Source organism: Bubalus bubalis, chromosome 22, assembly GCF_019923935.1.
Source record: "Bubalus bubalis isolate 160015118507 breed Murrah chromosome 22, NDDB_SH_1, whole genome shotgun sequence".
Lineage (NCBI taxonomy): Eukaryota > Metazoa > Chordata > Mammalia > Artiodactyla > Bovidae > Bubalus > Bubalus bubalis.
In genome coordinates, this window is record NC_059178.1 from 1,585,704 (window position 1) to 1,612,718 (window position 27,015).

General features: G+C 38.5%; 1 protein-coding gene across 11 annotated transcripts in view; it reads right to left on the reverse strand.

Annotated features, from left to right (window-relative positions):
* The window catches only part of RELCH (RAB11 binding and LisH domain, coiled-coil and HEAT repeat containing), a 113,070-nt gene that overhangs the window by 83,851 nt on the left and 2,204 nt on the right, over positions 1-27,015 (reverse strand). For all 11 annotated transcript variants that reach the window (XM_006064562.4, XM_006064561.4, XM_025273197.3 and 8 more), the window contains exon 2: positions 3,089-3,178. In XM_006064562.4, coding sequence (XP_006064624.1) covers positions 3,089-3,178 — 90 coding nt within the window. The remainder of the gene's footprint in view (positions 1-3,088; positions 3,179-27,015) is intronic.

Here is a 27,015-nt window from a genome sequence, read left to right on the forward strand (position 1 = left end):
GCCTATATCTCATTATAGGTTATTACAAGATATTAGATATAAACTTTTGGGCTATGAAGTAAATCCTCGTTGCTTATCTATTTTACGTTTAGTAGTTCGTATCTATTACTCCTATACTCCTAACCTGTCCCATCCCCCTCTCTCTCTCCGCTTTGGAGAACCACAGGTTTGTTTCCTATGTCTGTAAGTCTATTTCTGTTTTATACATAGATTCACTGGTATTATTGTTAGATTCCACATATAAATGATATCACATACTATTTGTCTTTCTCAAGACTGCATGTATTTATATATTAGCATTATATAGTAAGCAAAAATTATTTTATTTTCCCAAACTTAGAGAAAGAGTATAATCTATCTTTAAATTAAAAATACAAGGTCAAAACTACCAACTATTTAAAATTTTCATTCTTAATTATGTTTGGTTATAGTATTTTGCTTAGTTATAACATCTTGCTTTTACATCCATGTTTCCCCTAATTAAAAATACTAGCATACCTAATAACAAGAATAACGATGAACCTCTTAAATTTGACTTTAGGTTTTCAAATAAAAATTAGAGGAATGAAAATAATTACATGGTCTATTTCTGGGTTGAAGTTTTTTTCAAATACATAACCATTTGAACAATAATACAATATACAAAACTAAATATATTTGGTTCAGTTCAGTTCAGTCGTTCATTCGTGTCCGACTCTTTGCAACCCCATGAACCGAAGCACGCCAGGCCTCCCTTTCCATCACCAACTCCCGGAGTCCACGCAAACCCATGTCCGTTGAGTCGGTGAGGCCATCCAACCATCTCATCCTCTGTCGTCCCCTTCTCCTCCTGCCCTCAATCTTTCCCAGCATCAGGGTCTTTTCAAATGAGTCATTAGTTTCAAATACACTAATATACCATGTATTTAACACTTAATAAATAACATATAACATCCAACATTTACTATATAATTAAATATAACATAATACCACTTAACAAATGATGTAATTAGGAGGATAAGTCCTAAAATTATTTAAATAATTCCCATTTGATTTGCTAATTTTCAGATATTACTGATGTGATTTGCTCTTTCGACACAGCTCTTTACTAACCATTGGCAGTAACTTAGAAGCTAATTGAAAGACCAGTAATTGAGAAGAGATTATTACCGTGTCATCTGTCAACTAACAATGCTTACAGCTAAACCATGGCAACTGGGGCGGCAGCTGCTCTGGAGTCTGGCAGTGGCCGCCCTGCTGACGCTGCTGTTGTTCTCACTGCGCATCCTCTCTGCGACGCTGCTGAACTCAAAATGATTACAGCATTTTCCCCCTTATATCATGTAATACTGTTTGAGATTTTTAAACATTCAATAGCGCTTTTCTCAAGCAAGAAATGAAAAGCACATCATGGAATGTCATTTTACATAGGTCAAACTTAATCCTTCACTTTAAGAGGTGGCATATGGTATGTTCAGTCGTGGGCTCTGCTGCTGGGCTATCTACATTTGAGTCTTAGCTCTGCCACTAAAGTCTTAAGACTCTCTGAGTGCCTCAGTTTCTTAGGGAGTGGAAGATGAGGATAATTCTATAACTTAATGAGTTAAGATACATTTACAAAGTGTTCAGAAAAGAGCAAGTGCTATATAAAAATTAGCGCTCAATAGCACTCATCTTTATTCATGATGACTAGAACAGGCAAATATATGGCAGGTTTTAACAACCTTGTTCCAGTAAAGGGAAAAAAAATTCAACAGGGTTGATGAAGAGAGGAAGCCACAGTGTGGATGTTCCCTGACCCCAAAGGGCCCTCGCAGGCTCCACTTGTCTCATGTGGCATCTTTCCTACATCAGGTGTGCCCACCACCCCAGCGGGGAAAAATGCCTAACTGAGGGTGGCTTCCCGTCTCTCTCAGAGTCAACGTCCCGTGAAAACCACAATTCCTATAAAGACATTCAGGAACTACTTCAATAACTAACAGTCACAGCCTGAAGCACCAGAAAGGTGCCAGTCCCTTGACACCTGAGGAGCCAGAGCTTCTATACTGGTAAATTCAGGGTGGACCCCCAGAAGAATCCAACTGGCCTCATCTGATGAGGGCAGAATACAGAGGGTACAAATTGGTCTTCTGAAGTCCCTACAGATCCAATGGCGATGCCAAAAAGGCAAAACTGGTGGGAAAGTGGAGAGGGGAAAGAGACTGGAATGAGGAACCAAGCAACTAAAAAGGATGCTGCTCTTCTTTTTGGAATGGGCAAAGTCCAGGAAGCCCTGAGTGGACCAAGTATTAACCTTTATTTTCAGGATCACAGGAAAGTCAAATGAAGTTTCTAGAGGGACGCAGTGGCAGCCACGGAGAATCCAAGAAATGAAGACAAAGTTTTGATAACCAATCAGCATGGAAGTATTTAAACCAATTTTTAACCATCAGCAGAGTTGCATTGGTATATACCATGTAAATGGAGAAGGTAAAGGCACCCCACTCCAGTACTCTTGCCTAGAAAATCCCATGGATGGAGGAGCCTGGTAGGCTGCAGTCCATGGGGTTGCTACGAGTCAGACGCGACTGAGCAACTTCACTTTCACTTTCATGCATTGGAGAAGGAAATGGCAACCCACTCCAGTGTTCTTGCCTGGAGAATCCCAGGGACGGCAGAGCCTGGTGGGCTGCCGTCTATGGGGTTGCACAGAGTAGGACACGACTGAAGTGACTTAGCAGTAGCAGCAGCATACCATGTAAATATTACTTAGCCCTGGTCTGGAGGATAAAAGGAAAGAGGAGAGCAAGGTCCAAATAACTTTGCACTAAACCATGGCTGACTTACACCAGTTTTATAACTATATGGCTGTAAACTGTTAGATGGAAGCAGAACTCAGTAGTTGCGGGCACACGTAACCAAAAACTCAGAGCATCATTAGAAAGAGCAGTTGGGGGTTGCTGAACATTCAGGAATGCTCCCTGAAGCCAATAAATTAGTAACATAACTTTGTATGATAACTATCTAATTCTATTCATATACTGAACTGTATAGAAGGAAAAGAATTTTTCAAGTCATTTCATTATTTCTGGAATGTCAAAAACATCCAAATCTGTCTTTAGACTCTTACCTGCCACTCTCTCATCTGTTTCCCTGTTACCATCATCTGAATATCTTGCAAAGTCTAAAGAATCAAGGGTACTGATGCTCCCAGCTCGATCTGTAATAAATCAAAAACAGAAAAAAAAAAAAAAAAAAGAAGAAGAATTAAACAGCTTTTTATTTAACTGCCAAAATAAGCACCTGGATATCAATTAATTACCTATGATTTTTTTCTCCAGTTAATAAACTATGATTCTAAGGTGTAGGAATTCTATTACAACTGTAAGGTAAAAATGCTCATACTAATTAAAGTACTTTGAAGTAACTCGAGTTTCCCTGCCCAGATCTCTAACTCCCGAACAAGACACACGCAGGGTATAATGCAAGCAGCCTAGCTAAGGACAACAGAACTGCAAACAATTTGGATTTTATTCCAAGTCCAATGGAAAAACAACAGAAACACATACATTTTTAGAAACTGGCTGCTGTAAGGAAAGTGGTTTTCAGAGAGACCAGCTCAGAGGCTATTATGTAAATCAACTATACTCCATTAAAAAATAAAAATTAAAAAAGAGAGGCTACTAGAGTCATGTAAGGGATTTCCAGGTGGCATTAGTGGTAAAAAAGAACAACAACAACAAAAAACAAACCTGATTGCCAATACAAGAGACATAGAGACTTGGGTTTGATCCCTGGGTCAGGAATATCCCCTGAGGAAGCCATGGCAACCCACTCCAGTATTCTTGCCTGGAGAATCCCACGGACAGAGGAACCTGTGGGCTACTGTCCACAGGGTCGCAAACAGTCGGACACAACTGAACTGACTTAGCACAGCATACAGTTACAGAGGCGTGTAGGTGAGAGATGATCAGATCTGGCCTAGAATAGAGGTACTAGAAATGTGAGAAGTGGGCAGATTTGGGTTATTTTTTGGAGTAAAACATGTCCTGGTATTGAATTGAATGTAGGTTTAAGTAAAAGAGAGAAAACAAGGTGATTCCTGAAGACTCCATTTATTGAATTTGTAATATGAGATGCAAAAGATGAGTGCAGGGGCTTTAGGAGGTCTGTGTTGTACGTGCGGGGAGGGTACAGAGTGTTCTTAGCTTTAGGCAGATTTGTAAGTGTCTCTAAACAGAAAAATACACTGTAAAAATTCTCACTTGAAGGAAGAAATCAAAGCTGACACTTATTAAGAGAGATGTACCTAGCTAATGCAAAGACGGGACAACAGGTCAACTCTTCATTTAGTCATGCTACACACAGAGTGCTTACTGCTCTAAGGAACAGATTATCTGTTTAGAAAGCACTATCTGGGCAATAAATGCAGATCACAGAAATATAGATTTGAAATCCACATATGGCTCCCCCACCTCCTTTTAAAACAATCAGTATATGCCAATAATTGAAATGGTTGACTTTTCAAATAGAGTTATGCTATTATCAATGTACCTCTTTTCTTTAAATTCCTATTAAGGTGAACTGTGTACTCTTCTGAAAACACAGTGCTTGTATTCAGAGAAGCATTTAATTTCTCTGCACTTTAATTATATCTGATAAATAACAACTTACTATTAACTTTTGTTGTAAGATGGTATAAACAAATAACAGGGAATCAAGTACACATCAAATCATTAGAGCATAATTTATTTAAGCATAAACCAAGAAATATCAAATAACAGTATTTACTATAGAAATCTCAAAAGTTCATATTAAAATGGGGTGAAATTAGGAATATTACTTAGCAATAAAAAAACTACTGATATATGCCACATGACTGAATTTCAGTGCTTTATGATGAATGAGAGAATCTTATACAGAATACACACTGTGTAATTTCATTTACATGAAGTTTTAGAATAGACAGGAGTAATTTATGGTAGAAACAATCATTATAGTGGTCCTTGGAGTGGCGGCTGAGTGACTGGGAAGAGGCGTGAGGGGCCTTTCTGGGGTGACACTAGCTGACGGGAGGCTGGGTCATCACAAGTCATTCATGTGTTGAAGCTCATCAAATAGTACACTTGAGACACATATTGCACTGTCTTTAAATTTGCCTCACAGGAAAAAAAGGTGAATTCTAAACATTGAGCTCGAGTCAGTGATAGGCATGCTGAAATATTTAGAGGGAAGTATGCCGGAGAAGGCAATGGCACCCCACTCCAGTACTCTTGCCTGGAAAATCCCGTGGACAAAGAACCTGGTGGGCCGCAGTCCATGGGGTCGCTAAGAGTCGGACAAGACTCAGCAACTTCACTTTCACTTTTCACTTTCACGCATTGGAGAAGGAAATGGCAACCCACTCCAGTGTTCTTGCCTGGAGAATCCCAGGGACGGGGGAGCCTTGTGGGCTGCCATCCATGGGGTCGCACAGAGTCGGACACGACTGAAGCGACTTAGCAGCAGCAGCAGCATACCGGTATTGAAAAGCTTCTCCAGTAGCTCAGTCGGTAAAGAACCTGCCTGCAGTGCAGAAAACCTGGGTTTGATTCCTAGGTCGGGAAGATCCACTGAAGAAGGAAATGGCAATCCACTCCAGTATTCTTGCCTGGAGAATCCCATGGACAGAGGGGCCTGGCAGGTGATAGCCAATGTGGTTCCAAGAGTCGGACACGACTCAGCAGCTAAACCACCACCAATACTGATATCTGCAACTTAATTTGGAATGCACAAAAAAATAAGATGAACTTTCAGATGGGTAGAGGATCAGAGAGTTGTATAAACTGGAGATAAAACAATCATAGTAAAAATTTAATTGCATAATCGAGGTGGTAGATAAAGCAATCACAGTAAAAATTTAATTGCATAATCAAGGTGTTAGATATCAGCTGTAAAAATTTTTTCCCACCTTTCTTAAGTTTGGAAATTTTCAAAAAAAATGTTGGAAAAAAACTGGATATACAAAGGGGACCAGAAAAACTCACATTTAAGTTAAGTCCAGGATCCACTGACTCCTAGAATTTAATAACTGAAGTTGTAATACTGGGAAATAGCTATGATTTCTTATTGTCTTAAATGACAAAATAAATAATTTTGTTTTACTTCTACTGTTTGAAATGGAACCAAAGTTAGACAATGTGTCACAAAAAGAAAGGAAATAAATTTCAAAATATAATGGATAAACCTCATAAGGCTTTTTACTTATACATCTTTTAAACAAGTAAAAGTACAAAATGCTTGACTGGAATAGACCACTGACCTATGAATACATCTGCCTAGTAAATAACTAATATTATAAAATGGTGTCCTCAGATCATTATATGTATACTACCTCAAATTTCCTGTTGTTTTTTTAATAATGACTTTTCTCCAATGATTTGTACCATACTGAAAATAAGAGCTCTTTCCTCCAATTATATAAATACACATACTATAAATAATTATAAAAATAGAGGTACATAGAAAAGTAGATAAACCATTCCAATCTTACTAAGATTAAAACATGATCAGAGATTATTAATTTTCCCCCCAGAATTTCTAGATATTCTTTTCTGAACTCTCTTCCCCTTGTGTAAGTACACATATGCATTTCTGCAAAAACAGAATGGATACTTGCATCTTTGTAACTTGCTTTTTAAAAATGAAGATCATGTAGTGAGATTTTGCCATATTGATAAGGCGATGGATACACATTGCTTAGACCGCTTTCTAAATTAAGTAAGCACAGCAATCTGAGTTCCATCAACAGTATACAATAGCAGTTGTCAATGTTTGGTATTATTATTTTTAATCTCACCAATTTAACATATACTATAAAGTTGTCTTATTTAATTATGCATTTATACCTGGTGAACTTGAACATTCTTTTAAAGATATGATGGCCATCTACCTTTTTCGGGTGTATGTGTGCAAATTTTCTGTTCACTTTCTTTGATCATGTAACTAGCATCCAGATTTTCCTGGTAAGTTGTTTTGCAGTTACTGCCCTGATCAGAAACTCCTCTTGAGGACTAGTCCCTCTGCTCACACTCAGAAGCATGTTTTAGCTCCTCACTAGCTCGTCTCATGCCTCCAATCTGTGTGTTAACACATGTACACCCAGTAGGATAAATCTCTATCAACCAGCATTCTGGTGGCAGTGTAGCAGACCTCACTGTTTATTCCTGAGTTTCATGAATGGTGAAGTATGATGTTGGTTGTTGATTTCAGATACATATATTTCTACATGTTAAGTATCTAATGTTAGTTTTCTAAGTATTTCTTTCTCTTTCTGGTATTTTCAGTCAGACATACAGGCCTACTAGGTTAGAGCCTATTTGATCATCATACATTATTTCTCCACTAAACTATTTCTCCAGAAGTTTGTAATAGGAAAGAGTCTTTGGGGAAAGCAAATGCAGCTTAATTTCTGTCTTGGTATTATTATGACCATTGAGAAATATATTCTTTTTCTTTTTAGTTCCAGGCCAACAATTTTATATTCTCCAAGGAAAAAAAACTTTAACATCTTTTAAACTACAATAACATTAATGTCATAAAAGTAAAAGCAATCTCCCAATGTATTAAAATATATGCCATGTCAGAAAATAATTAGGTATGGAAGAAAGTAATTTCAACTTTGATGGAGTTAACCTATAACAGTTTGTATATAAAATATACTTTGGAATTTAATACTAATAGGTAAGATTTATCAGTTTTTCCAGTAGTCATATATGGATGTGAGAGTTAAGACTATAAAGAAAGCTGAGCGCCAAAGAATTGATGCTTTTGAACTGTGATGTTGGAGAAGATTCTTGAGAGTCCCTTGGACAGCAAGGAGATCCAACCAGTCCATCCTAAAGGAAATCAGACCTGAATATTCATTGGAAGGACTGATGCTGAAGCTGAAACTCCAATACTTTGGCCACCTGATGTGAAGAACTGACTCACTGGAAAAGACCCTGATGCTGGGAAAGATTGAGGGCAGGAGGAGAAGGGGACAACGGAGGACAAGATGGTTGGATGGCAACAGCGACTTGATGGACATGAGTTTGAGCAAGCTCTGGGAGTTGGTGATGGACAGGGAAGCCTGGCAAGCTGCAGTCCATGGGGTTGCAAAGAGTCAGACACAACTGAGCGACTGAACCGAACTGAGGTAAGATTATAGCTTCTAGATAAATAAGTTTCTTTGGATTCAACCAGAATTCTTTTCCAGGGCAAGCACATACCTTTCCAAATACTCTGATATAAAAGAGGAAGAGTTTGGAAAAACTGGCCTCTTTTCTTAAGAAAGAAGCTATTACCCCTTTTTAATATACAGTATACCACAAAGCATTTCTTCAAATTCCAAGATTGTGTAACTTCTTAGTAATTCACTTTGTAACTCAGAAACTGAATGATCAGGGACTTCCGTCATAGCTGGCAAACCAGTAAAACCTGTATGTAAGTTTCAGTAGGCCTGAAAACTAAAACCATTAGACACAGTGTAACTACAAGGCATGCAGACTGATTTCATAAATTACTGTATGAGAGTAGTCTTATTTATATACATTTAATCTTTTAGTACTGATGACAGAATGTATTCTTACAATAGCTAAAAAAATTAGTTTCAGACTCTTGAAAAGCTATCTTTTATAGAAATTAGATATCAATAGCACTGTAAAAGAAAACTGTATCAGAAAAATTGATCAGCTCCTGACTGGTAAAGTGCATTGGTTAATTCAGTGAACGTTCAGTGAACAACTACTGTGTACCAGGTTAATAACAGGAAAATACAATAAAGAATTAAAGAATAATTTTTAAAGACTATAGATATAACTGATTCTGAAGAACAGACTTAAAATTTCTGAATACTTCTCTCTATACTGTTTAAATTTTTTACAATTAATACTTTTTGTAATATGGGCATTTTATAATTAAAAAGTCATTAAAATACCCAATTTACAATTAATGGATTTAAAGAAAAATAATGTCAATCAATTAGATTTAAATTTCAATTTGCTTAGTAAAGATCATTTACTGAACTACACCTGTGTCATGGGTTAGGGTTAAAGCAAAGAAAGAAGTATATAGTTTATAAATTCAGTAATAGATAACAAATTTACCTTAAAAATAATTATATCTAAATTTGAGGTCATACATAAACACTCTATTATCCATTTAAATTAAAAAATGGATCTTAGAAATTTGTCAGTGGCAAAATTTACATTTAGATTTCCTGATCTTCAGTTCTTCTCTAACATGGGGACTCATTTCACTGGCCCCTATCAGCCCAACCCCTCATCTTGACTAATAAAAAAACAGAGCTGTGTATTCATTCAGTGTATATTTACTAATCCATGGTGTGGAGTAGAAAGATAAAAATTAAGTAAGACTTGGCTCTAGCCTTAAGTAAGCTTATAAACCACTGGAATTCAGTCAGGCACACAGTTAATAACAATACAAGTAGACTATGTTAAAGGTTAAGCAAATTAACCTTTGTGAGAAGCTCGGGGTATAATTGAAGTCTCCCAGCTTCCAGTTCACTGTCTTTTCTTTGTCACAAGATTTCACTGAGTTAAACATCAAATTAAAAGACTTACACTTAGGAACAGGCGAACACTGAAACTTTATTGACAAACTATTCACTAAAGGTAAAGTTTCTATAATGAGAGATGACTTGACCATATGAACAGCTGTCAGGAGGGTTATTATTAACAGCATTATCTATTATTATATTTAACACTTTCTGACCACTTATTCCCTAACAGAAGCAGTAGATATTAAGAAGAGGTGGCAGGAATACACAGAAGAACTGTACAAACAGGATCTTCACGACCAAGATAATCACGATGGTGTGATCACTCACCTAGAGCCAGACAACCTGGAATGTGAAGTAAAGTGGGCCTTAGAAAGCATCACTATGAACAAAGCTAGTGGGGGTGATGGAATTCCAGTTGAGCTATTTCAAATCCTGAAAGATGATGCTGTGAAAGTGCTGCACTCAATATGCCAGCACATTTGGAAAACTCAGCAGTGGCCACAGGACTGGAAAAGGTCAGTTTTCATTCTAATCCCAAAGAAAGACAATGCCAAAGAATGCTCAAACTACCGCACAATTGCACTCATCTCACACGCTAGTAAAGTAATGCTTAAAATTCTCCAAGCCAGGCTTCAGCAGTACGTGAACCGTGAACTCCCAGATGTTCAAGCTGGTTTTAGGAAAAGCTGAGGAACCAGAGATCAAATTGCCAACATCCGCTGGATCATCGAAAAAGCAAGAGAGTTCCAGAAAAACATCTATTTCTGCTTTACTGACTATGCCAAAGCCTTTGACTGTGTGGATCACAATAAACTGTGGAAAATTCTGAAAGAGATGGGAATACCAGACCACCTGACCTGCCTCTTGAGAAATCTGTATGCAGGTCAGGAAGCAATACTTAGAACTGGGCATCGAACAGACTGGTTCCAAATAGGAAAAGGAGTACATCAAGGCCGTATATTGTCACCCTGCTTATTTAACTTTTATGCAGAGTACATCATGAGAAACGCTGGGCTGGAAGAAGCACGAGCTGGAATCAAGATTGCCAGGAGAAATATCAATAACCTCAGATATGCAGATGACACCATCCTTATGGCAAACTAAAGAGGAACTAAAAAGCCTCTTCATGAAAGTGAAAGTGGAGAGTGAAAAAGTTGGCTTAAAACTCAACATTCAGAAAACGAAGATCATGGCATACGGTCCCATCACTTCATGGGAAATAGATGGGGAAACAGTGGAAACAGTGTCAGACTTTATTTTTGGGGGCTCCAAAATCACTGCAGATGGTGACTGCAGCCATGAAATTAAAAGACGCTTCCTCCTTGGAAGGAAAGTTATGACCAATCTAGATAGCATATTGAAAAGCAGAGACATTACTTTGCCAACAAAGGTCCGTCTAGTCAAGGCTGTTATGGTTTTCCCAGTGGTCATGTATGGATGCGAGAGTTGGACTGTGAAGAAGGCTGAGAGCCGAAGAATTGATGCTTTTGAACTGTGGTGTTGGAGAAGACTCTTGAGAGTCCCTTGGACTGCAAGGAGATCCAACCAGTCCATTCTGAAGATAAGCCCTAGGATTTCTTTGGAAGGACTGATGCTAAAGCTGAAACTCCAATACTTTGGCCACCTCCTGCGAAGAGTTGACTTATTGGAAAAGACTCTGATGCTGGGAGGGACTGGGGGCAGGAGGAGAAGGGGACAACAGAGGATGAGATGGCTGGATGGCATTACTGACTCGATGGACGTGAGTCTCAGTGAACTCTGGGAGTTGGTGATGGACAGGAAGGCCTGGCATGCTTCGATTCATGGGGTCACAAAGAGTCGGACACGACTGAGCGACTGAACTGAACTGAACTGACCACTTATTCTGTGCCAGATATTTTTCACAGATAAACAGGAGCTGTTACCTTCTGTAGTTTGGATACAGAATAAGGATAAAGAGACTATCCTAGACTCATGCAACTGGGAAGGAGCAGAGTAGAAATATGAATTCAAGCCCTCTGACTCCAAAGCCTGTGCTCTAAACCATTAGTTTTCTTGGGCAACATGTGAAAGCTTGCAGGCTCACATCTACTAGATACCAGCCAAGTTGGGCTTGATACTGTGAATGATCTCAGTAAGGTCAACCTGGACTCAACTTTCCTCAGGCTACAGAGGGAAAAGCTAATTTTACAAGGAATATTCCAAAGTTACATATTTAAAAGATCCCAATACCTAAAGATCATCTTTTTAACATACCATCTACATTTATTTAAAGGCTTATTTGTCAGGCACAGTATTAGGCACTGGTGACAAAAAGATAAATAAAATACGGTCTCTTCTCTATATTCATGCTAAATAAATATTTATGAACTGCCTACTTTAGGCACTTGTGCCAGGTGTGAAAGAAGACAAAGATATATGAGACAGGAACTCCAACAAACACCTTAAAAAAAGTCTAGTCAGCGAAAAGAGCAACCTACAAAAACAAGAGCAGCAGCATCACAGTCACAAGTTTCATGTAATTCCATGAGACAAAACACACACACACAAGTTCAGAGGATTTAGAGACCAGTATGAGGAAGGAAGATTAACTGGACCTTCTCTTAAAGATAAACAGAATCTGGAAAGCAGAAAAGAATGATGGAGGAAAAGAACATGAAGAGAAGGAAAAATAATACGGAGAAGAGCACTGAGACAAGAATATACAAAGCAAGTTCAAGACACACTAAGTAAACAACGTGAGTGCAACAAAGGGCTGCATATGGCAGCGTGGATGAAAACACGGGAACGAACAGAATTACAGGGGGACTTTATGAGGCATATTTACAATAAACTATTACAAAGTCATTTTCATCATATACTGTGCAAAAATGGGAAAAATTCAATTCCTAAACAGATTTGTAAAATTTTTTTTCTGCAATATATAATTCTGCTAATAAAAAAGCGTTCAAAAAAACTGTCTTGGATGAGAGCAATTTTAAAAGGTTTTAGCTAGAGTGACATGAACAAACTGCTTTTCAAATCAATTAAGGATGGAGGAGCCGATTAAAGGCACAGGAAGCAGCGCTAAGGTAAAGCTGAGGGGCCAGATGAGAGCTAAGGCCTGAACTAGGGCGGCACACAAGCACGGGGCTGACGGAGGGTTGGAAAGAGCACAGGGAACAGGGTGACAGCACCCGAGCAGCAGCAGCCACCTCATCAGGACCGGCTGGTTTCAGAAACGAATGAACATCACTTCTGACTGCTGAGGAAATCTGGAAGAAGGTTACACCCATGATGGCAACCGTGGTCCCCCCTCCTCGAGGCTTAGTCATCTTCCAGGACTAGACCAGAACCTGAGATGTAACCATGCACCAAAGCCTCGGGACTGAAAAAAAAGAGGACGTACTAGTCCAACTCTGTGGATTTCCATAGGTGAATTTCATTCAGCAAATGATTACTCTCCTTTGTCTTGGTGTGGTGCTACAGTTTACCATTTTATTTGTTAAATGATCAATATTATCTACCTGACCTGCCCTCTGCATTAAAATGACTAGCTACTCTGAGTCAGTAAGATATACTCTGAATGGGTTACTAAGATACTTTGCCTGATCACATACTAAAATGACTCAAGAACATTTGCTTAACTGTGCTTTAAAATGGACAAAACAGCAGTTGTGTTGCAATGGAAAGAATGAAAACCTGGAAGCTGATGATCTGGCTTGGAATCCCAGTCTTGCCACTTAAGACATGATACGTAGTAAAATACCAAAGGGCACACAAATAAAAGGTTAGCCCATCTTCACCAGCCACCATCACCCTATGGGTCACCAATCATTGCTTAGACTCTTCTGTACGTATCCTTTCAGAAATACGCTAGGCATAGACCAGTTTCTCCCTTTTTGTAGGTCAATGGAAACAATTCACAATATTGCCTGCATCCTAACTTGTTCAACTTGTAATGTATCTTCTGTCATTCCACATCAGCGCATACAGATCACTCTGCTTTAATTAGCTGATCCCCCCGTTGGATATTCAGGTTGTTTTAAAACTTTGACACCTTTACTTGAACGTAGAAGATATGAAAAAAATCTAGGTTCAATAATTTTGATGCAAACGAGCTTGTCTTTAATAAAATATGGAATGGAACTGGACACTAAGGAACATGCATTTTTAAAATGTGCTTGATACCACCAAATTACTCTCAAAAGAGTGTCCTACCAAGAATATATAAGTATACATCTTACTTTCCAACCTTTGTATTATATGTATTTTGATCAAAACTACACTCAGAAGACAACATTGTTTACAGACAAAAGAAAAAAAAAACAAAAACTTGTTAGGAAGAGTTCAGTCAGTGAGCCTGTAGACTCAAAAACCCACGTATCAATACAAGCTACCTATTTGTTACAGACATCTTATTAGAAGGTTCAAGAGGCAAAAATCAGTATTCTTACTACTGTAACTTACCACAATGCAAATATTAAACATTAAGAACATAATAAAATATGACTAAGAGATTTTGGTGATACATTCGTTACTCTCATCATCTCATCTTATACTCTCTGGACATTTCTCCTTACTCATACATCCATTCTCCACGCCGCCTATCCCCCAACACACACACACACACACACACACACACACACACACACGCTTTATTCCTTACAGTGATTGTACAGAATGCCTATAATCAGGAACTACTCTTGAATAAAAAAATTAGAAGCTTTTAAGGCTGCTGCTACACACTTCTCCAATGGTGGTACTATTTCTGCACATATATACAGAATATTTACAAGACTCCCCATACAGTGTAATGTGCAGGGCAATACTCTGCAATACTTATTAGAGTGCAATAAGAAGCTATTGCTGTAATTCTGTCTGCTTGAAACATGTCAAATGTATCCTAAAAGAGATCTTTGTCAACATGATAGTAAGAATTATCAACTGAGTCTCAAAATTTCCCTTCCAAATAAAACTGACCTTCACGATAAAATAGCAATAGGAGACTGAGAACAGAGAAGCTGGTACACAGGCACCAATAATCTGTGAGCAAAGAACGACATTTTTCGCTACTGTCTTGTACAGGAGACAGGGATCAAGACCATCCCCGTGGAGAAGAAATGCAAAAAAACAAAATGGCTGTCTGCGGAGGCCTTACAAATAGCTGTGAAAAGAAGAGAAGCGAAAAGCAAAGGAGAAAAGGAAAGATATAAACATCTGAATGCAGAGTTCCAAAGAATAGCAAGGAGAGATAAGGAAGCCTTCCTCAGCAATCAATGCAAAGAAATAGAGGAAAACAACAGAATGGGAAAGACTAGAGATCTCTTCAAGAAAATTAGGATACCAAGGGAACATTTCATGCAAAGATGGGCTCAATAAAGGACAGCAATGGTATGGACCTAACAGAGGCAGAAGATATTAAGAAGAGGTGGCAAGAATACACAGAAGAACTGTACAAAAAAGATCTTCATGACCCAGATAATCATGATGGTGTACTCGCTCACCTAGAGCCAGACATTCTGGAATGCGAAGTCAAGTGGGCCTTAGAAAGCATCACTATGAACAAAGCTAGTGGAGGTGATGGAATTCCAGTTGAGCTATTTCAAATCCTGGAAGATGATGCTGTGAAAGTGCTGCACTCAATATGCCAGCACATTTGGAAAACTCAGCAGTGGCCACAGGACTGGAAAAGGTCAGTTTTCATTCTAATCCCAAAGAAAGGCAATGTCAAAGAATGCTCAAACTACCGCACAATTGCACTCATCTCACACGCTAGTAAAGTAATGCTCAAAATTCTCCAAGCCAGGCTTCAGCAGTACGTGAACCGTGAACTTCCAGATGTTCAAGCTGGTTTTAGGAAAGGCTGAGGAACCAGAGATCAAATTGCCAACATCCGCCGGATCATCGAAAAAGCAAGAGAGTTCCAGAAAAACATCTATTTCTGCTTTACTGACTATGCCAAAGCCTTTGACTGTGTGGATCACAATAAACTGTGGAAAATTCTGAAAGAGATGGGAATACCAGACCACCTGATCTGCCTCTTGAGAAACCTATATGCAGGTCAGGAAGCAACACTTAGAACTGGGCATCGAACAACAGACTGGTTCCAAATAGGAAAAGGAGTATGTCAAGGCTGTATATTCTCACCCTGCTTATTTAACTTTTATGCAGAGTACATCATGAGAAACACTGGGCTGGAAGAAGGACAAGCTGGAATCAAGATTTCCGGGAGAAATCTAAATAACCTCAGACATGCAGATGACACTGCCCTTATGGCAGAAAGTGAAGAGGAACTAAAAAGCCTCTTGATGAAAGTGAAAGTGGAGAGTGAAAATTTTGGCTTAAAGCTCAACATTCAGAAAATGCAGATCATGGCATACGGTCCCATCACTTCATGGGAAATAGATGGGGAAACAGTGGAAACAGTGTCAGACTTTATTTTTCTGGGCTCCAAAATCACTGCAGATGGTGATTGCAGCCATGAAATTAAAAGACGCTTACTCCTTGAAAGGAAAGTTATGACCAACCTAGATAGCATATTCAAAAGCAGAGACATTACTTTGCCAACAAGGGTCCGTCTAGTCAAAGCTATGGTTTTTCCAGTGGTCATGTATGGATGTGAGAGTTGGACTGTGAAGAAAGCTGAGCGCCGAAGAATTGATGCTTTTGAACTGTGGTGTTGGAGAAGACTCTTGAGAGTCCCTTGGACTGCAAGGAGGTCCAACCAGTCCATCCTAAAGGAGATCAGTCCTGGGTGTTCACTGGAAGGACTGATGCTAAAGCTGAAACTCCAATACTTTGGCCACCTCATGAGAAGAGCTGACTCATTGGAAAAGACCCTGATGCTGGGAGGGATTGGGGGCAGGAGGAGAAGAGGACAACAGAGGATGAGATGGCTGGATGGCATCACCGACTTGATGGACTTGAGTTTGGGTGAACTCTGGGAGTTGGTGATGGGCAGGGAGGCCTGGCGTGCTGCAATTCATGGTGTCCCAAAGAGTCGGACACAACTGAGCGACTGAACTGAACTGAACTGTGCAAATTTAATAGATGATACAAGACAGATATTCAATATAAGGCAACAAAAAAGGCAGACATGTACCAAACACATATGCAGAAATAACTTAACGATGCAGAATATATTCTTTGTGTTCATATAGCAGAGTGAAGATGATGTTCGTATTTCACATCACTAGAAACACGAAACTCGGTGTACACTGCATAGTTATAGGATTTGGTGTCAATTAATGGCAGAACACTGGAGCTGTAATTCCCATTACAATGTTTCTTGTTTTGCTAGAATTTATTACATGCAAAATTTGACAAAAATACCTTAAATTGACTCAAAAAAGAAAAGTGCAAAGTACACCATCATATAGCTACCACGTGATATGAACAATGGCTAACATTTTGCAAAATTTAAAAAGAAATACCTTGAAGTTCACGTCCCTAATGTTTCCTTGGAGAAGGCAATGGCACCCCACTCCAGTACTCTTGCCTGGAAAATCCCATGGACGGAGGAGCCTGGTAGGCCGCAGTCCATGAGGTCGCGAAGAGTCAGGCACGACTGAGCGACTTCACTTTTACTTTTTACTTTCATGCATTGCAGAAGGAAATGGCAACCCACTCTAGTGTTCTTGCCTGGAGAATCCCAGGGACAGAGGAGCCTAATGGGCTGGCGTCTGTGGGGTTGCACAGAGTCGGACACGACTGAAGCGACTTAGCAATGTTTCCTTCCTCAAAGGCAATCCCAGTAGGATTCAGTGTGACTCTAGTTGATGTTTTTAAACCTATAGCACATATCAGTTCAGTTCAGTCGCCCAGTCGTGTCCGACTCTTTGCAACCCCATGAACCGCAGCATGCCAGGCCTGCCTGTCCATCACTAACTCCCAGAGTCTAAGTACCCACAAATAATATATTGCTTTATGCATTTGAAAATGTACATAATGGCACTGAACTGTGTGTGATGCTTCACAATAGATCTGATTAAGGCTGCTAAGACCTCCATTCTATGAATATACCATAACTAGTATCCAACATCACAGTTCAAAAGCATCCATTTTTCGGCTAGGCATGTCCGACTCTTTGCACTATGCATGGCCAAAAGCACTGCTTCCCAGGTTGTACACACATCGTTATGCATCCTCGAAAGTTCTAGATGAATGGTTATATGTGGAAAAGCTGGGTTCAGCGGTGTGCACCGCCGTCAGTCTCACTGTGTTTTATAAACCTTTCCTCTAGCGGCTGTACTGACAGAGCTGCGGGAGCCTCCTCCCCCGTGTGAGGAACGCCAAGCGTCAGACCTTTCCATATCCTGCCAAAAGCTCACGCATAGGTTTTACAATATGCATTTCCCTGATTACTAGTGAACTTGAGCAACGTTTCATTGGTTTGCTTCTGCCTATTTGCCATTAGGTTATTTTTCTTTCCCTTACTTTGCAGGGATTCTATACAGATTCTATATTTGAAATATATATGTGCCAAATATGTACTCCTAGTCTATGGTTGTCTTTTACTTTATGCTATCTTTTCACATACAGGAATTTTAATTGTGATACAAATATATCAATCTCTTCAAAGTCTACAACGTTTATGTGTAAGCAATCTTACCTCAAGGTCATAAATACGTTTTAATATTTCCTTCAAAAAGTCTTCAAGTTCCATTTCCCACATTTAGTATTTCAATTCATTTGGAAACTTTGTTTTGATGTGTGCATGTATATGGTAGGAAAGAAAGAAAGAACTTCCCTCTAGAAGGAGAAAAATGTATTGAATAGTCTACCCTTTCCTCCTTTGTCTGACTCTGTTTCTCATACAAACGAGTCACGGAGCTTGTCTCTGGCCTGTAACCTCTTCCCTACTGCAACCTGTCTAGCTCTGCTTGCCTTTGCTTTTAAATATTTGTTCTGTAGACAGCAACATATATTGGTTTCAAAAAAAATTTTAGTAAGCTCCAAAAAGACAAATCCTATTTTCTCACCAAGTGTTGGTTATAAAATCAAATAACTAATCATTGCCTAAGAAGAACACACAAAAAAATATTTAAAAATAACTTATATGAATGTAATTTAAAATATCTACAAAAATGGAGGTACAATGCCTTTACAGATATAAAATACAATGCATTAACTGTATGGAGGCAGGTTTTAATGAACCATTACAAAATCTTAAATCCAATGTTTGCCTTTTAATATCAATAATCGATTTTACACTTACATCGACTTACTGCAGATGATAATAAATATTAATTCAGCTGACTCTCATAACAGCTCTTATCAGGTAGGTACTGTTATCCTCAATCCTCATTTTTAGATGAAGAAATTGAGGCACTGAGAGATTAAGAAACGAGAATAAAAAAGTGGCAGAAACAGGATCAAAGCCAGGACTCCAAACTCTGTGCTCTTAGCTCTCTACACTGTACAGTTTTACTTCTTTAACTTATGGTGGCTACTCAAATAGAAATGTTTTACATTTTCATGTGAATTTCAAGTACAGATGTTCCCAGTATGTTTTTTAAACAATTATTTTAATTAGGATGTAACATACCCATTCAGTTCACTTCAGTCGCTCAGGCATGTCCGACTCTTGGCGACCCCACGGATTGCAGCACGCCAGGCCTCCCTGTCCATCACCAACTCCTGGAGTTCACCCAAACTCATGTCCATCGAGTCGGTAATGCCATCCAACCATCTCATCCTCTGTCGTCCCCTTCTCCTCCTGCCCCCAGTCCCTCCCAGCATCAGGGTCTTTTCCAATGAGTCAACTCTTCGCATGAGGTGGCCAAAGTATTGGAGTTTCAGCTTTAGCATCAGTCCTTCCAATGAACACCCAGGACTGATCTCCTTTAGGATGGACTGGTTGGACCTCCTTGCAGTCCAAGGGACTCTCAAGAATCTTCTCCAACATCACAGTTCAAAAGCATCAATTTTTCGGCCATCTTCAAAAAATAGGCCAAGTTCACTTTCACTTTCAAAAGTACAGGTGGTACACACTGGCACAGACCTACTACTGTTTTATCAGCCACACATGTTTCCACTGTTACTCTTCTACCAAGCTCATACTTCTCTATTTTATTCACATCAGTGTGAGAGATCTATCACGTAGCTTGCTATAATACAAACACATCAGCTCTAGGACACTCTTCTTGATCCTGTTATAGTTACCTTTTGCTCAATCTTAGTAAATACCATTGCTGTATTCAATTATATCAAGTATTCACTTCTCAGAAATCTGAAGAATCTATTTTTAAAGTAAATTAGACAATTTACTTCCAACTTGCTCAGATTTTCCTGTGCAGATTTCCTTAGTTTGTAGAAACTATATGCACATATGGAACTGGAGAGTTACCAGTTTCGCATGTTCCACTGAAATGGGGCCAGAATCACTTTAAAAAGTTAACTGCAGGTACAAACTTCCAACAAGATAAATAAGTCTTGGGGATGAAGTGTACAGCATGGTGGCCATAGTTAACAATATTGTTTTGTGTATTTCAAAGCTGCTCAGAGAGTAGATCACAGAAGTTCTCATCAAAGGAAACAAACAAACAAACAAACTGTAGCTATGTGGTGGTGGGTGCTAACTAAGCTTACTGTGGTGATCATTTCAAAATACAGACATGTATCAAATCGTTCTGCTGGACACCCAAAACTAGTAAAATGTCATGACGATTAGATCTCAAAAAAGTTAATAGTAATACCTCCACAAACATTCATATGATAAGGGAGTTGAAGCAGATCAATCCTACCACTGCTGCTGTTGCTAAGTCGCTTCAGTCGTGTCCGACTCTGTGAGACCCCACAGACGGCAGCCCACCAGGCTCCGCCGTCCCTGGGGCTCTCCAGGCAAGAACACTGGAGTGGGCTGCCATTTCCTTCTCCAGTGCATGAAAGTGAAAAGTGAAAGTGAAGTCGCTCAGTCGTGTCCGACTCTTCGAGACCCCATGGACTGTGGCCCACCAGGCTCCTCTATCCATGGGATTTTCCAGGCAAGAGTACTGGAGTGGGGTGCCATTGCTTTCTCATCAATCTTAAACTAATGCAAATCCCCCAAAAGTCAACCAAAGAGGCATCGTGTTCAAAATATGGCCAAACAGCAGAACACAATTTATTTAAGTATCAACAAGTATGTTTTTAGTATAAATAATTTAGAAACCACATCTTATCATCAGCTCTTACAGTCCAGATGTGTGTGTTGTGTGTGTTTAGTTAGTTACAGTACACACACAGAGAAGCCAATAAAAGCAACTATCTGAGGAAAAAATAGGTTATTCATATTTAAGGCCCTTCGCAATCGATATTTACAATTTAGGTATACGCAGACTGTACTTCTAGACCAAGGTAAGTGCTCTTTTCCAGTTAATCATCCTAAAAGCATGGGAGTTAAGGTAGTAGGCACAGTTAAAAGCCACCATACAAAAACAAACAAACAAACAAACAAAATTTAGTTTTTGACCTAAATAGATTAAACAAAATGAAAACTGAGCCAATCCTGAATGATTTTTTCCAACAAAGGTGCTTAAAAAACAAGCAAAGAAACAAAAAAGCATACAGTAAGAAGATCATCTCTAAAGTAGAAAGTGTAAATTTAGTTTTTAACATAAAAAGGCCTGTTTGATGATTAATACCCTTATCTTGTTTCCTTTTAAACTATGTACCACAATGGCTTGAAGTGTCGTACTGCATTTTTATAACTACCCAAATGGAATCAATTAATTGTGAGCCAGATAATGGCAACCATGTTCCCAGATGATGTTTTAAACAAGGCAAAATATAAAATAAACATTATCTTCTCTTTACCCTCACTTCCTTTTCCTCTTCCTCACTCAGGACGAAGACTCTAAATATGGCCAAATAAGAAAGTTACTGTTTATATTAAAATTTCACTCATACTTGAGCATCACATTAAAATTTTACTTTCTCCACAATTATCACAATCAACATTGATTTTTCTATATCTGAATGCTTACACTATTACCTGTACCACGGAAAACTACTCTACAGACTTTCAGGTGTTAGTCTTGCTTCTCCATTAAGAACATAATATGCTCAAGGATATGCACTAAACTTCTCTGGATTCCTATAATATTGAGCTGCACATAATTTCATAAATTTACTGGCCAATGTAAAATATTGAATACCAACTATATACAAGTCACTGTTCTAGGGAATGAAAATATCTGACTTTCCACAAGAATTAAAAAGTCTGAAGCTGCTTTAAGACATGGGTAAAAAATGAGTCATATAAGAGAGAAATTGCAGTCCATGGGGTCACTGAGGGTTGGACATGACTGAGCGACTTCACTTTCACATTTCACGTTCACGCATTGGAGAAGGAAATGGCAGCCCACTCCAGTGTTCTTGCCTGGAGAATCCCAGGGACGGGGGAGCCTGGTGGGCTGCCGTCTATGGGGTCGCACCAAGTTGGACACGACTGAAGCGACTTAGTAGTAGTAGTATATCAATAACTTCAGATATGAAGATGACACCACCCTTAAGGCAGAAAATGAGAAGAACTAAAGAGCCTCTTGATGAAAGTGAAGGAGGAGAGTGAAAAAATTGGCTTAAAGCTCAACATTCAGTAAACTAAGATCATGGCATCTGGTCCCATCACTTCATGACAAATAGATGGGGAAACAGTGGCTGACTTTATTTTTTTGGACTCCAAAATCACTGCAGATGGTGACTGCAGCCATGAAATTAAAAGGCGCTTACTCCTTGGAGGGAAAGTTATAATCAACCTAGACAGCATATTAAAAAGCAGAGACATTACTTTGTCAGCAAAGGTCTGTCTAGTCAAGGCTATGGTTTTTCCAGTAGTCATGTATGGATGTGAGTGTTGGACTATAAAGAAAGCTGAGTGCAGAAGAATTGATGCTTTTGAACTGTGGTGTTGGAGAATTCTCTTGAGAGTCCCTTGGACTGCAAGGAGATCCAACCAGTCCATCCTAAAGGAAATCAGTCCTGGGTGTTCATTGGAAAGATTGATGTTGAAGCTGAAACTACCAATATTTTGGCCATCTGATGCAAAGAGCTGACTCATTTGAAAAGACACTGATGTTTGGAAAGATTGAAGGCAGGAGGAGAAGGGGACAACAGAGGATGAGATGGTTAGATGGCATCACCGACTCAATGGACATGAGTTTGAGCGAGCTCCAGGAGTTAGTGATGGACAGGGAGGCCTGGCATGCTGTGGTTCACGGGGTCGCAAAGAGTTGGACAAGACTGAGCCACTGACTGAACTGAACTGAATATGGTCCAGACAACGGTAGCAAGTCTCACTCAGCTAAAAGCAGTGAACTTAATACATCAGAAATATTCTCTTGATATTTTGTTAGAAGCCAGAGGAAGCACGAAAACCAATTCCAACCTACCGGGGAGGAACTGCTTTGTTAAAGTGGAAGAGATGGGAACTTTTGGAAGATGGGAATCACAGCACAGGTGATACAAAGAAGGGGACAGAGCACAGTGAGCCAAGTGCTCTCTCAGAGCTCTGAGAAAAGACAGGCAGGACAGTTAAAGAGTATTTAAAAAGGAGAGAGATGACTCAAGAGGTCTGCAGGCTCGTAAGTTAAATTATTAAAGTCAGTCATAAATGGCTCCTAATAAGCTGCCTTAAGAACATCTGGAAGCATGATAACTACAGAATAATTCATCACTGAAAGGCATGTTATTTGACCACTTACTGTCTCTACAGAGCTGACTCATTCTAGGCAATTTTTCTGATTTTGATTAGACCTTGAAGGCTCAGAGTAGAATATCATTCCTCTACATAAAATACTGTAATTTGTAATTAAGTTGTGCCAAAGGAATTGGCACAACTTTTATCTTGCAATCTAACTGGAAACCAAACTGGCTAAACTGGCAAAAATACAGAGGACAATATATAATTAATGTGTGTCTATATTCAAGCAAGTAATATTACAGGCAAAAGATCAAATCAGTTTATCAAGTGGACCTAGTAGGACCATCACAAGGATGCTACAATTTATCAAACGCTGAGACTCCATGAGAGCTCATTTTAAATTCTTCCACTGAAAACATCAGATTTAAAAAGCTATAGTTCTTTTATATGTTTTATACATTTGACTTACTCTTTTAGTCAAGAAAAAAGATAGTATGAAGACTTCTTAAAGTATTTTAGAATTACCACTATACTATTATCTAGGTCAACAGACTTTGGGGCAAACAATTTAGTAAACCTTACAAAATTAAACTGCTTTGGTGTGTGCTTAGTCGCTCAGTCCTGTCTCTCTGTGACCTCATGAACTGTAGTCACCAGGCTCCTCTGTCCATGGGGATTCTCCAGGCAAAAATACTGGCGTGGGTTGCCATGTTCTCCTCCAGGGGATCTTCCCAACCCAGGGATTGAACCCAGGTCTCCTGCACTGCAGTTGGACTCTTTACCATCTGAGCCACCAGGTAAGCCTTTTAGAAATCTTTAAACAAAGAAAACCACTGTTGACTATACATTTATTACTCTGAAGTTTTCTGAATTTTCAGATCAGACACACATTAATCAAAAATACATAAAAACAAATAAAAATAATTTAATGTTTTAGATAATCCACACTATCAATGTTTATTCTGTTTATAATCAACCAAAAAGTACCAACTAGCAACAATTAACATGGTAGAACTGAATACAGAGGACCCTTATAACTGGCAGTAGTCTGGTCCTAAAGAAAGATTCATCCTCAGAGTTTCTAAAATATAATTTGTATGATCCGAATCTTAGTCAAAATCTTCAAAACATGGTACTAACCATAGATTTACAGACTTATTTTAGCCTTTATCTATTTTCTGACTGTACTAAGACATTTAAATATATTAATATTTTGATATACATTTGGATTTAAATTATACTAAAGCTGGTGCTATAAGTGTCTGCATAATTATAGGAGGAATATTTTAGAAATATTTTTTCTTTTTATGATGCCATCATAGGCCTAAATTTAGAAACAGAAACTATAAAACTTCTAGAAGAAAAACACAAGAAAATTTTTGCAACTTTAGGATATGCAAATATTTATTTAGGAAACAAAGACCATGAATCATTAAGGAAAAAACACAACTAACTGGACTTAATGAAATGAAAATCTTTTGTTCATAAGACACATTGTTAAAAAATGAAAAGGCAAATCATGCTAGGAGAAAAAATTTGGAAAACACATATTTGCTGGAGGACTTGGGTTCAGAATATATAAAAGAACTACAACTCAATAAAAAGCTGTTAACAGACATTGCACAAAAGATATGTAATAGCAGTAGAGACACCCCACAATGGCCAAAAGCTCAAAGAAGGAGCTCAGCATTACTAGTCCTCCAGAAATAAAAACCACAATGAAATACCATCATACTCTCACTGCTGCTGCTGCTAAGTCGCTTCATTCGTGTCCGACTCTGTGCGACCCCATGGACTGTAGCCCACCAGGCTCCCCCGTCCCTGGGATTCTCCAGGCAAGAACACTGGAGTGGGTTGCCATTTCCTTCTCCAATGCAGGAAAGTGAAAAGGGAAACTGAAGTTGCTCAGTCATGTCCAACTTAGCAACCCCATGGACTGCAGCCTACCAGGCTCCTCCGTCCATGGGGTTTTCCAGGCAAGAGTACTGGAGTGGGGTGCCATTGCCTTCTTCTAGAATGAGTTAAATAAAGAGCCTGAAAATACCAAGGGTTTGGGGGACGTATAGAAATTGAAACTTTCATACACTGGTGATGGAAATTTTAAATGATACAAACACTTTGGAAAACCTGTTTGACAGCTTCTTACAAATTTAAATGTATATTAACTATATGAACCAGCAATTCTATTCCTAGGTATTATCCAAAAGAAATAAAAACATATGTCTCTGTAAAACTTATACAAGCATGTTCATGGCAGCTTTATTCATATAGGCCAAAAATGGGAAAAAAAATAAATGTCTAATAACAGATGAATGGAAAAACCAAAAAAGGAATGAACTACTATTACACATAAAAGCATTATTTGAATGAATTTCAAAAACATTATACTGAGGAAAGGAAGCCATACAGAAAAGACTATATGCTCCAAACTGCATATGTATGAAATTTTTAAACAGGCAAAACTTATCTAAGGAAGGGGTTCTCACTTGGGGAATTTTGCCCTCCCCTTCCTCGGACGGTGCTGGTGACATTTTTTGACTGCACAACTTGGGGAATGGGGGCTGGGTGGTTGCTTCTGTTATGCAGTGGACACAGAGGCCAGCAACGCTGTTAAACATTCTAGAATGTACAGGACACTAACACAACAAAGAATTATCAGGCCCAGAATTCCAATAGTGCCTAGGCCCAGGTTGGAAAATTGTTTTCTACTGTGCTCAGTGATGGGCTTGAGATACAGAATGCAAATGAAAATGAAGGCGTTCTGGGGACGATAAAAATGTCCCCAGACATTTATTTGTAGTAGTAATTTGTTTTCCAAAATTCACCACGCTGTACACTTTAAATGGGCACATTTTATTGTATGCAATTTTACCTCAAAGTTGATGGTAAAAATTATAGCTTATCAAATAATATAAAGCTACAAAAACAGTTTAATCTAATTTTTGCTTTTAAACATATATGCATAGAAAAAAACGGAAAAGGCAAGTACTATTGGTTGGATTATGGATAACTCTGATTTTTTCCCCCTACTGCTCATCTCTTTTGTATTCACTTGAAAATATATTATGTAATAACGTACTTTTGAGTTATACCCAAAACAGGTCCAAGTAAACTATGGAAGAGCACAACCACACATGAATGTTTGATTATAGCTAAATTCCGATGTATGATCACAAGGCTAAAGTTATTTCAACAAACTATAAAAATGTATAATGCAAAGGCATTTACAAGTCAACTTTTACTTTAAAACACAGCTATATTTAGAGCCTAAATTATAAATATAACTATTTCTGTGCAAAAAAGTTTTTAACAGAAATTTTCACTATAAACAGTGATTCCACACAATAAGGTAGGCTGAAAAGACTAATAAATTCTTTTAAATTAAATAAAATAATGTTATAAAGGAATAACTTATTTCATTATATCTATACAGTAGAAAAACATAGCAGATACAATTCAGTTACGTTCAACAGCAGGCCAGGGACTATACAAACTGTGAGTAATAAAAAGATGTCCCTCAAGAAGCTGACTATCTAATAGAGAGAAACGATACTGTTAATAAATCAACATAAGAAGAGTTAAAGGCTATGGTTGAGGTTTGAAAGTAGTCCAATGAAAAGAATCAAACAACTAAGCTTTGGTAGTGTGGGAAGTATTTACAAAGATGAGAGTTGAGCTGGGTCTTGAGGAAGTATTAAGAGCTTATCAGGTGAAAATCATTATTAGACACTTCAAAAATCTTAAAACAAACAAACAAAAGCCAACTGTCTAACAATTTTGTTACACTGCTCTTTTGTTACATTTTATAGTCTTAAAGGTCAGCAACAGAAAAACCAGTTTCAGGAAAAGGAAGATAATCCTACAATACTGAGCAAGGAAGTTACACCTGCTGAGAAAACTCCATATTTAAGAGAGAAGACTGCTTTGGATTTAC